At 50.4% G+C, this 13036-nt stretch overlaps 1 protein-coding gene across 1 annotated transcript in view; it reads right to left on the reverse strand.

Annotated features, from left to right (window-relative positions):
* Window positions 1-13036, reverse strand: part of TAOK3 (TAO kinase 3) — a 168514-nt gene that overhangs the window by 21159 nt on the left and 134319 nt on the right. Inside the window, 3 exon segments of the mRNA XM_084762174.1 lie at window positions 2-88; window positions 3474-3602; window positions 5045-5281. Of these exon segments, the coding sequence (XP_084618300.1) occupies window positions 2-88; window positions 3474-3602; window positions 5045-5281 (453 nt within the window).

Here is a 13036-nt window from a genome sequence, read left to right on the forward strand (position 1 = left end):
GGGCCTGCGTATGCTGCAGGTTTTCTTTATGCTTCGATATCCGCTCCTGCTTCTCCTTCTTGGGTGTGCTGTGGTCCTCGTTCATTTCCTGAAGACAACGACAACACAAACGCATCCACGTCCATCAAGCGGCACGACACCGAGGAACGGGGTAAGCGGCGTAGACAGTGAGTGTGGATCTCAGCACCGAAAGGCTTTGTGGTGCACCAGCCCCTGCCCCCCCCCCATTTGTGTTCTCCCCCAACTCCCTGAGTGCTAAGTGAGTGGGATACTTGAGCTTGCCTCGCTCTGGCTTCTCACTCTCAGAGATCACTTGTCCAGTCATCACGCAGTGACTCTAAGCCCCAACGTGGGGACTAGTAGGTGTGGCAGGTGAGCGAGCAAGAAGAGATCATGGTGCCTTGACACTCAAGGGAATGGATAAACCAGAATCAAAGGCAGACTTAGCAGCCATAGAAATGAACGGAAGTGACTGTCAAACCTGCCTTCAAGGGACGGACTGGAATCCCGAAGGAATGTTGAGTAGAAAGCATTTGACCTCAGTAGCAACTGTGTAGACATTTGAAAGACTTGGTGGGAGTTAACCAGGGGAAGTGCAGAGAACCAACATTCTGATATCACGGATGGAGAGGGCAGCCGGTGAAAGCATCTTAGCACAAGGTGGAAATAACCGGTCGAGGGGTAACAGGAGGTGAGTGAGTGAGAGTCCATAAGAGCTGACAGCCACATGGCTGGCCAGCTTATGGCCACCAAAGCCTTGTGGACCTGGACTTGGTGATGGTTTTCACTCAAATCTCAGGGTTGAACTCCTAGACTTGATTAACTCAGTCATGCTAAACAAGCATCTACCCACAAGCTACACCCCCAGCACACCAATGGTCTTCCGTCTAGGAATGGATACATTGTTTGGGGGAGTGTCCTAATGAGTAAGAAGCTGGCTGCTGGCTGCTGGCTGCTGGCTGCAGTGCAGAGAGCAAAACAGAGGGCAGGCAAGGCTGTGTCTGTGGAGGCAGCTGGGAGTCTCCTGGGAAGGTCAAGGTAAGGGAACAGAGTGGCTTGGACCAGGGAGGCGACAGAAGACTTGAAGGGAAGTGGATGGTTTCACATTCAGGAAGAGGCACTGCGGCTGAAGCTAATTTGAATTCAGGAGAAAAGGAATTATGCTTTGTTTGGGACCAGAGAGGGTTGGGAGTCACGCACAGGCGCTTTCCCCTCTGGCTTCCTGGAAACGTGAAGAGGGATGGGAACTGAAGAGGTTGGGATGCTGGTCTATGGGGAGGGCAGGAGGATGCTTCTGGAGAGAGCACAGTAGACTCACTCGCCTTCATTCATACCATCTAGCTTGCCCCTGAAAGCACCTGCTGTTCTTAGTGTTTGCTGCACCGCCATTTAGATCAGCTTTGCCCTTAGCCAACAGGTGGTTACAAATCAGAGTGGGGTGGCTGATGCATCTCTTTATGCCATGACGTCACCCACTAGGTTCAGCATGAGCCTTGAGTCTGGGTGTCTGGGTGTTAAATGTGGCCATAAAAAGTCACTCGAAATCAAGCCTGACTTATTAAAGTCCTTCCCATACCCTGTGATTGGCCCACAGGTGACATTCTGGACGGTATCCAAACACACACGCCAAGCACATTCCACTCAGTAAGTGGCTGGGGCCACCTTAGGTTGGGTTGGGGCCCCAAGGCTTTCTGTTATCTAAGTATGGTGAGCTGATGCTAACCTGGGGGGTGGGGGTGGGGCAGGACTCTGGAATGGGTATTTTGTGGAGAATCTTCTAAAGGTATATGTTGACCCCAATATCTTGGTGTTAGAAATGCCCAAGGTGGCAGGCATGCTTGTAAAGAGTGGGCCTCCAGAGGAGGAATAAACATGTAGATTTGATAATGGAGAAGGTGTCTGGAGTGGAGGGAAATTGTAAAAATTCCTATTGGAAAAAAAAAAATCAAAGCAATCTCCAAGATCCAGCAATATGCTGTCAACCCATAAAGGAAAAATACAAACAAAAACCTGAACAGCATGCAGACCTTTTTCTTTATGGGGCTTTCCTCTCTAGCTCCCAGAACTTAGAGAGCCAGAGACCGTTGCCTTCAGTCAGCATGGGTCAGCTGCAGCAGCGTCTCACCTGGGCAGGGCCTGAGAGCCCCCTAGTTACCCCTCCTGACCGCTCCCAGGTTCCTCACTAGACCCCCGTGCTGTCCACCCACCAATCAGCTTGTTGAGCTTTAGCATATGACTTCACTGAGGCAATGCCCAAGCCTGTACTTTATTAAACCTTAATACACCTAGGAAGCCTGCAGAGAAGGAATCCTAAACCTTATGAGAGGGGGAAGAATGCCGAAGCACCGGAAATTCACCTGTCAATACTGGAAAAAGGAGAATGAACAAGGTAAGCTCTCAGATAAAAGTGCAGTTCCTCTGGGCCCTCTCCTAAGTCCATCTGCACTCTTCAACCAAACCTTCTAGAATCATCTATTCATGTAGCAGATAGACTCATCCCACCATATATTGTCGTGGGCAGCACCAGACATGGTCTCTGCTTTTGTGGTTCTTAAGAGCTAAGCAAGTTCCTTGAATAATTATTAAAAACTCTAGTTTCTTGAAACGGAAGACGTGTATCTTGGCCAAGGCGGTTAGGAAAGGCTTCCCTGGGGAAGTAATGTTTAAGATAAGATTTCAGTAAATCAATCCTAACTCTTACAAGGAGGGGAAGGGATGAGCTGTGCAGAACTGCAGACGGGGTAAAGCAACGCCCTGTGCAAAGGCCCTAGGGGAGGGAGGGCTTGTCACATCTGAGGGACTCAAGGGCTTCTCTGCAGATGCAGCAGCTGTGAGCAGATGGGGTGGGGGGTGTGGGGGGGGGAGGCATGGAGGAAGGGGAGGCTGGTGGTGGACCATGAGGTGTCTCTAGAATGTCAGCCTTCTCTGAGAACACTGGGTGGACGGTGGGCTTTAAAGGGATGAGATGGTACAACAGGCTGTAAAATGGCCGACGTGTGGAGAACAGGCTGGAGAACGGTATCGTAAATGTTCTTAAGAAAATGTGCCAGGCGTGGTGGCGCACGCCTTTAATACAGCACTTGGGGAGGCAGAGGCAGGTGGGTCTCTGTGAGTTCAAGGGCAGCCTGGTCTACAAAGCGAGTCCAGGACAGCCAAGGCTACACAGAGAGACCCTGTCTCGAAAAACCAAAAAAGAAAAAAGAAAAGGAAAAGTAGAACTTAGGCCAACGGTTCCAAAATTGTAGCCTCTGGCTCAGCGACATTGGCATCCCATTGAAAAGGCGCATTTTCAAACTCCACCCCAGGCCCAGTGAGGATGGCAGGATGGAGGGGCGTTTAACCCTCTGCTTCTAATCAGCCTTCAACAACTCTAATGAGAAGTCAGAACTGCCCATTGCAGTGCAGGATGGGCCATTTCAGGCTCTGAGCCAGTTCAGGGTGCGGCTGGCGACCATGGGCCTGTGCGTTTTTACCTCTTTTATTTTTTCCTTACAAATCTTGTACTGCTTCTTCTGACTGTCTAAGAAAGTTGTCAAATCCTTCTTCTGCTGGGCCAGGATCTGCTGCTGGAACTTCTTCTCATCCGCTGCGGCTACCTTTGCCTAAGAGGACGACAGAGGTGGCCAAGGTCAGCCTGAGCCTCACAGGGGACTCAGCTGCCCATGGGTGCCAGATAACGTCCCCCCAGCCCCGACAGATAATGAAAGATCTACTCCTGTGGTTCTTCTGCATCTTAAAAACACATTCCTAAATGATAGAGGAAATAATGAAGGTGGGCCAGAAATGTGCCTATGTGTGTGCACGCATGTGCATATGTGTGTGGATAGCAGAGGTCAATCTCAGGCGTTGTTCCTTGGGGGCCACCCACCTTGTCACTTAATTATTTATTTATCCGTGTGTGTGTGTGTGTGTGTGTGTGTGTGTGTGTGTGTGTAGTGGATATGCACGGGGAGGAAGAGATGCTTGTGCATGTGTGTGTGTATGTGTGTGTGGTGGATGTTCACGGGGAGGAGGAGATGCTTGTGCGTGTGTGTGCACACTCACGGAGGCCAGAGGGCAACATTGGGTGCCCTGATCCATCAGTTTCTGCTTACTGGTTTGAGACACTGGCTCTTGCTGGGTCTGAAACTAGGCTAGTTCCCAGCAAGCCCCATGATTTTCGTGTCTCCGTCCTCACAGCACTGGACTTACAGGTGTGCACACAACCATGCCCGTGGAGGGCCCTGGGCCCCAAACTCGTGTCCTCATGCCTGCATGGTGAGTGTGCTCTTATCTGTTGAGCTATCCCCTGCTTGACCCCCCTCCCCACCCCCACCCATCACTTTGTGGAGACAAGGTCTCCCGTTGGCCTAAGGTTTGGTACCCATTAAGCTAAGCCAGCTACCCAGTAGGCCCCAGGAATCAGCGGTAGGATTATAGGTCTGTGCCACTATGCCTGGCCCATCGGTCCCTTCTAACAGCGAGCATTTAACAGTAATAAAGGCAGTATCTTGATTCGTTGTCTTGTAATTTTACCTTTTTTTTTTTTAAGCGTGATGGGGTACCACGATATAAGCCAGGAAGGCCTTGAACTTAGGATCCTCCTGCTCTAGCACCCACATCCCTTAGCTTACAGGTGCGTTCCAACACACCTAGAGAGAATGTTTGCCAAATTAGTCTACAGGGCCCGAGAGTGACCCTCAGGAGAGCGTGCGGAGGCCCTGGCTCCATCCCCAGCACTACCAAGAGATATTAAAGTAATGAAACTGGCTGAGGACATGGATGAGGAAGAGAGACCCTTCCTCAGAAAAACCCAAATCACAGCCAGATTAAATCCTCCCTGTGGCCAGTGGCTGGGATGGTCCTCACTAAAGGGGCGAGAGCAGGAGGAGAGCAGGCCCAGGGCAGACATGGAAGACAGTGGCACCTTCCCAGGCCACTGTGGAGGGAGCCATTCTCCCAACTGAAGCCACCTACTAATTTTGCCTCCCATGGTAAGAATCTCAGGTAGGACCCTCAGCCTGGCCACAGTGCTCCCCATCTCCTCCGTCTCCCGTTTACTGACCTCCTTTTCTATGGTAGCCACTTGCTTCTTGGCCAGCTTCTCCAGCTCGATGGACGAGTTGTTGGCGTGCGTCTCCACCTCCTTCTGCAGCTTGAGGCGGTGCTCATCCATCTCTGCTTTCAGCTTGTTCTCCAGGGCGATCAGCTGCTTCTGGTGCTGGCGCCGCATCCGCTTGTAACCTGACATCTGTTCCCGCAACTCGTTCTCCTGCTCATGCTCATGGATCTGCCGTGTAACCTGAAGCGGGGTGCGGGGCACAGAGTCCGGGTCACCCGGGGCACCGCGTAGGCCCGAGGGGGAGAGCCCCTCCCCCCAGACACTGGCCTCCGGGGCACAGAGTTCGGGTCACCCGGGGCACCGCGTGGGCCGGAGGGGGAGAGCCCCCCCCCCGAGGGGGAGAGCCCCTTCCCCCAGACACTGGCCTCTGGGGCACAGAGTTCGGGTCACCTGGGGCATCGCGTGGGACGGAGGGGGAGAGCCCCCCCCCAAACACTGGCCTCCAAATGCCGGCCTGGAGCGGGGATGTGAGGTGTGCTCAGCTGGACACGCTGGCAGCCTCAAAACCCACCTCGTTTGTTTAGCTCTTGTATATTCACATGAGGTAGGTGCTACTGGTCTCACTTAATAGGGAAATTGAGACTTGAGAGAGGTCATTCATATATTTTTAGCAGTCATTCATATAAACACATCACATACACATACACACAGGAGTTTTTAAGCCCTGTGTTTCCCTTCGCCCCATCCCTTAAAGAGCTGGCAACAAAGTTACAATAACATTTTTCCTAAAAAGGAGAAAGTGTTTCTGAGTTTCCCAGGACCATTTTTCCTTAATTCATTTTTTTTTTCCTCCTGAGACAGGGTTTCTCTGTGTTAGATTTGGGCTATCCTAGACTCACTTTGTAGACCAGGCTGGCCTCAACCTTACAGTAATCTGTCTACCTCTGCCTCCCAAGTGCTGGGATTAAAGGCATGCACCACCACCATCCCGGCTCTAATTCATTTTTGATTCAATGTCCAGTAAGCCCAAGGCTGCCATGGGAGCCTGCAGCCTGGTACCTCCTCCTGGCATTTTCCAGCCTCCTCCGACAGCTACTTGCCCTTCCCGTTTTCCTGGTGGAGCTGCCAATCGCTTCCTTCTCCTTTCCCTGATTTTAGAAAAGCCCTTGGCAGCCGGGCATGGTGGCGCACGCCTTTAATCCTAGCACTCGGGAGGCAGAGGCAGGTGGATCACTGTGAGTTCGAGGCCAGCCTGGTCTACAAAGTGGGTCCAGGACAGCCAAGGCTACACAGAGAAACCCTGTCTCGAAAAACCAATAAAAAATAAATAAATAAATAAAAAAGAAAGAAAGGAAAGAAAGAAAAGCCCTTGGTTTTCAGCGTCACAATGTACACTTGGCTTTTCACTTTATGATCTAGTGACCCCCCCCAAGAATGTGCCCCATCCCTGCTGCACCCCCAAACAAGTTTTCTTGGAAAAATCCCACACTGCTAATAGTGTTCTGCACTGTTTTCACTTTGTGGGTCAAATGGTGTTTCACCGATGGTGTGTGCGTCTGCTCTTGTCAGAAAGGTGTCCCTGCACTCTCCACTGGGTCCTTACTACAGAGCAGGGGTTCTCAACCTGTGGGGCGTGACTCCCATGGGGGAAGCTTGTCAGCTATTTACATTGAGATGCGTAACAGTAGCAACAAAATAATGTTATGGTTGGGGATCGCCACAACACGAGGAAGGGTATGAAAGGGTGGCAGCGGGAGGAGGGTTGAGAACCACTATTACAGAGGCTGCCCTGGGACTGGACTTTAACCCTTCCTGGCTGAGAGAATGTGTGGCTTCATATGCATGTCTCATTCAGAAGGATGTTCTTCTGCAGGACTGAGAGCGGAGGTTATTTTAAGACCGTCTGACAAGGAACAACATCACCCCGCAGCCCTCTAGTACTCTAAAGGAAATGGGTGACGTGTTTTGTCACTACAGTCCTGAGTAATCTATTTATTTATTTATTTACATTTTGGGGACTGGAAAAGAAACTAAGGGTTTCTCAGGCTAGTCTGCCCTTTATGCAGGCTGCTCTCAAACCCTTCATCCTTCTGTTTTGCTCCCCCACATCCCAGGTGACAGCTTTATCTGGCTCCTCCCTACCTCCCCACCCCCACCCCCACAAGCTCCCCCAGCCTAGTTCAGGAATGAAACACTAGGTGAGTTCTCTACCACTAAGCTAAAGCCCCAGACATCTTTTTTCCTTCTCCTGAGCTAGGGTGTCCCTATGTAGCCTAGGGGACCCTGACCTTCATGTCTCTCAGGTGCTGGGATTACGAGCCTGTCTCGCTACACCCAGTCCCAGTAATGTTTTCTTAAATGTATTTCTATTTTGGTAGAGGGAAACAAGGAAGCAGTTTGAGCTATGGGTACAAGTTTCAATCCATATGCTTATATTATGCATGAGGACAACATCAGGGAAAAAACAAAACAGAGACCATACAGTCCTCTTTAAATTCAGATGCCCCCCCCCAACAAATATGACAGTACAGTGGCCGTTTTCAGGAAGACATGTTTTATACAGATACACACACACACACACACACACACACACACACACACACCACACTCACCCACGTATATGGGTGAGGAGGCCAGAGGTTGATGGTGGGAGCTCTCCTCTACTGGTCTCCACCTTATTTTTTGAGGGGGTGTCTCTCACTGAGCCTGGAGCTCACCATTTGGGCCAGGCTGGCTCACCAGCAAGCCCTGGGGAGCCTCCAGTCTCCACCTCCCTAGTGTGCAGAGATCACAGGCACAAACTACAGGGCGGGCGGGGCTTTCACTTGGTGCTGGGATCTGAGCTTAGCAGCGGGCACTCTACCCACTGAGTCATCTCCTCAGCCCTCTGGAATTCCCTCTTTAATGAGGTTCCCAGAGGGGAGGCGGGGCTCACTCTAGTGCTACCAGGATGCATCTAAACTACACAAGCATGGCTGATGCATGCGATGCTCTGAGATGACTACCTTATGCCAGGAGGCCCTAAGACCAGGAGGGAGGTGAGGGGCATTTCCTGTATTACCTGGGGGTGGGTCCCTGCACACCATGGTCTCACCTCCTGTCTTATCACACCTGGGCCAAATGTGTGACAAAGACACCTGGCAGAGCCCAGCACGCGCTCCTTGTACCTGGCTGACTTCCAGGAGAGTAGCTTTGCTTTTCAGTGCATCCCACGGTTCTGGCAATCACCTTCTCAGACTCCAGACCCAACCGTCCATTTGTCACCACCAAAATTTCTGAGTTTCCAATTGTCTCCCTGAGCACATATAGAGCTGTTTTTCTGATATAGGGTCTTGCTATATAGCACAGGGTGAACTCAAACTCTCACGTGGTAGGTTAGCAGCTAGAAACCACCAGGAGATTCTGTTTTATCTCCCCATGCTCAAGGTAGACAGACAAGCTTAACGAAAGTATGAGGAGTTGACTCACTTGTGAAATTTAACGGGAAATACACTGAATGCTTGTTAATTATATTATAAATTCTTATTTCTTGTTTATACCATTTGTCTGAAGAATATGCTGTCTGGTCAGTAGACTTCTGAAAAGCTACTAATTTTATATAGTTTATATGTACTTTATCTCTTAAGGAGGGATGGAGGGGACGGGTGTGTATGTGTGCGTCAGAAGCCCCACAAGGAGACTATCAAGGCTGGCGGATCTGGACCCAGGGAGGCCTGCACAAACTGATGCACCAACCAAGGGCATTGCAGCCAAGAACCGAGACCCCCTAGTTCAGATGTAGCCGATGGCCAGCTCACTCTCCACATGGAGAAGGGGAGGGGAGAGCGGGGAACTGCCTCTGACATGAACTCTGGTGCCCGGGATTTCATCATTGCCCCTTGGTGGAGAGGCCCTGTGGGCACACAGAGGAAGGGGGATGCAGGCTATCCAGATGAGACCAGATAGGGCAGAAGACGGTGGGTGGGAACAGGAAGATAACAATGAGGGGATTACAATCTACATGTAATGTAAATAAATTATAATAAAAAATTAAAAAAAAAAGAATTTATCTCTTAAACCTGTGTGCATGTGTGGTGGATGTGTGGGTGTGTGCACGTGCTTGTGTGTGCACTGGCCTGTTCCAGTGTGGATACTGAGGAGGAGATTGACACTTGTCATCTCTCCTGGACCCTTCTCTACCTTTAATTTTTTGACACAGGGTCTCTCAGTGAACCAAAGCTTGTCCGACTCTGCCTGATGGGCTGGTCAGAGAGCTTCGTGGATCTGCCTGTCATCCCCTCACCCCCCACCACACCCCACTCTGGGTTAAGGTTACAGGCACACGCCACTGGACCTGGCTTCTTACATGGGTTCTGGGGATCTGAACTCAGCTCCTTGTGATTGTGACGTGGACACATTACTGACCAGGCCATCTCTGCAGCTGGGAGATAGGGCCTTACCATGTTGTCCACGCTGGCTTGGGACTCACTATGTAGCCTCACCTGGCCTCAAGCTTGTTTCATTCCTGGCCCCCCACACCCCACTTCAGGCACTGGGCTCAGGGGTGTTAGCACACTTCTGGCCTTACTACCTTGGTTCTCTTTTGTTGTAATTTAGTTTTGTTTTGAGATGGGGACTCACCATGAAGCCCTGGCTGATCTGAAACTCACTATGTAGACCAGGCTGGTCCAGAGCCTTTGGAGCCTTTGCCTCCAAAGTGCTAGGATTAAAGGCATCCACCACCACACACTACCTAATTCTTATAGGTCCTGGGGATGTGGCGACTATAGTTCTATAAGGGACATCTCGATGGGACCAAACATAAGTGGTGGTATCACACCCATGGCTTGCTTTGGAAAAATACTCATTCTGTCCCAATTATACCTCTGATCTTGGGCAAAGACTTGACCTCTTGAAGTCTTTTGATGCCTTCCTTGGAAGAGAGGGATGGGCCCAGTTTTCCTCAGTGTGGTGGACTGGGTATGGTGTCTGGGGAGCCTTTGACTCAAGGGAACACAAATGACCTGCTGGGCTCCTTCCTTCTCCTGCCAGCCCTGCAGGAATGTGGCCCCATACCCCTGCTTCTCACGGCCCAGGTCTAGGTCTCAACAAGTGGGTAGGAGAGAAAGGGCTTTATTTCATTTTTATATTTATTTTTAGACAGAGTCTCACTATAGAGCTCTGGCTGGCTGATATCTCACTATATAGACCAAGATGGCCTAGAACTCACAGAGATCCTCCTGCCTCTGCCTCCCGAGTGCTAGGACTAAAGGTGTGCGCCAGCAAGTCTGATGAGAGAGTACATTTAACAGTGAGCTGCCCATCACCAGCTTGTGGGCTTTAAGGGGAGATATGATTGGACACAGGCTTAGCATGAATGAGGCCCTGGCTTCTAGACTCAGGGCTCCTCCATCCCACCGTACACTGAGAAAGGATTAAGTACATTTCCTAGTCTGTCCCATCCTGCAGCATCCACTCTGCCGCTGAGCTATACTCCCAGACCGCATAATTTCTGAGTCGGAATTGCTGCCCACCTCACAGACCTAGAATATACACACTATAATAAGCAAGCGTCAGCGAGTGAGTGGCACACCGGAGGCCTGTGACACCTTGTACAGGAACTTCTCAGTTGCTCAACACGACCGCGCTGAATTCTAGGAAGCCCCAGTTCTGAAACACACCATTTAACCTACGGTCCAGAACGCGCCTCCCATGCGCCAGAACGAAGGCTGACAATGCCACTTACTGAACAACAGGCTCTTGAGCGACCCGAGCTTGTGACCAGGATTAACTCTGCCTAAGGAGCAAAGCGGTGTGTGTGTGTGTGTGTGTGTGTGTGTGTGTGTGTGTGTGTGTGTTTGGTGGAGGTGGTCACCTCAGTGCCAAGCATCAATACACTGCCAGCAAGTTCTCACAGAGAACACGGTGAGCCTCATGTTGGCTGCGGAGACCTGACTCGGCACCCTTCAGAGCACCCAAGTTAGGGGTGTTTCAAGTTCTCCAGTCATGAACGATACTAGGAGATTCTGCCATCTTTCTCTGTCCCTCCCCCTGCCTCTGTCTTCCTCCCCCCCCTCCCCATCACACACACACACACACACACAAAACAGAATAACTGACATACACTTTTCTCACTTTTTTTTTTAAAAGGGAGCTAGGATCTCATCACACAGCCCAGGCTGGCCTTGAACTCGAGCTCTTTCTCACTCTGGTTCCCACGTGGGGGATATCACACGTGTGCGTTACCACGCCCGGCTAAAATGCACACTTCTCGATCCAAATCCTCATGTGGCGGTGGCTGCAAGGAGCTCATTCGCTCACTTGCCCATTTGATACACGTTTACTGAGTGAGTGGCCATGTGGGTTGGGCATATTGATTGACAGCACAGGTTAAAAAAAAAGAAACTGATATCAGCAGCGTTCTTAGTAAAGAAGTATTCAATACTCATCACGTGTGGGGGTGCATGCACGTATGGAGGCTGGAGGTCAACCCTAGGTGTCATCCTCAAAGCTCTCCACCTTACTTTGGGAGGATGAACCCATTAATTCAGCTGGCCAATGAGCTCCAAGGACCTGTCTGTTCCTACTAGTAGCCCCCACACCCCCAAAGAGGGGCTATAGACGCACACAGTCATAGCTAGCTCTTCACATGGGTGAACTTCACTGACTGTCACCCCTTAGTCCCAGGAGTTGCCATGTATCGGCAACACATCCTCTAGTGTGCTGTCCTGAGGGGACACTTTCTAACTCTCTCTCTCTCTCTGGTTAGCACCAGGCTCTTCAGAGGTGACACTGGAGTGCTTCCTGCTGAGGCAGTGAGGTTTTTCTTCTTATGGGCCACACTCATTCAAGATGTCACATGGTGAGCTCAGTCAATCTGTGCTTCCAAAATCCTAAACACATATTTCCCCCCTTTTATGAGTTTTTCTCCTCAATCTGGTAAGGCCAAATAAGAGAATCTACAGTACCAGGGCAGAAGACCAGTTTCTCTTCCATGTTTTTCTGATGACCTCAAACTAAGTTTTCTCCTAATGCTCGCTTCCTAATGTATGGTCTGTCATGAACTCGCTCCTGCAGCTCGGCCATTTCTTTCCACCGATTCTTCCTTTAAGAGGCAACAAATGAGCCATCTGGTAGACCCCATGACCTTGATGTTTTTTAGGTCACCATTTACTGTGGAAACTGCCAGGGATCCAGAACATCACATTTAAGAAGAAGAGACATCAAACACCTAAACAACCAGAATGGTTCTCCTGGGTCAGTCACAAAACGCAAACATGGGGCATTCCGTTTGCTGGTTGTAAGACTCAAGGATGGCCCACCTCAAAGGACCAAGGTCTTGGAGAGACAATCCTGAAGAATGCTATAAACTGCTTTCCTCTAGGCAATAGACCAGCTCCTCACAGAAGGTAAGAAAAAGGGCAGGCGCCATCACATTCTCTCCCTTTTCCTAGCTCTACAAGAGGAAATAGAGGCTCATAGAGGCTGCTCATGGGAGGTTCTAATGAAGAAGCCATACTCCAAAAGCTCCCTCAAGGGCCACCTTTCTTATGTCCCACATGCAATGGGGGCAGTAGTGTGTGGAACCCAGAACTGGTTTAAGGTGCCCCCGAGAACCACGCCCCCAGTAGCAAGAGCCTGTAGTTGATGGACTTGACACACCTCATTCAGAGACTCGACAGAGAGAGCCGTACTGAGAGCAGGGCTGTGTCTGCTGGGGCCTCCTTTAGGTTTTGGGTGGAAAAGGTGGGTTCATAAGACACATCTGAGAAGTGGTGACTGTGGGTGAGAGTTTGCAAGTCAGGTGAAAAATATTCTCATTTACTGAGCTCACAACGGAAAAGTGAGCTTGTGTACTTCTGTGCTCTGTGCTGATCACCTTTCAGGTCTCTTTGTGGCTTCTCAGCAACTCTACCAGAAGGAAAACCATGGAGAAAAGAAAAAAGATACAACCCAAACCAACCGATAAGCAAATGGTTGACACATCAACCCATCAATCTAGTATTGCCATCAGCT

This window comes from Acomys minous (assembly GCF_964271855.1).
Source record: "Acomys minous genome assembly, chromosome: 16".
Classification (NCBI taxonomy): domain Eukaryota; kingdom Metazoa; phylum Chordata; class Mammalia; order Rodentia; family Muridae; genus Acomys; species Acomys minous.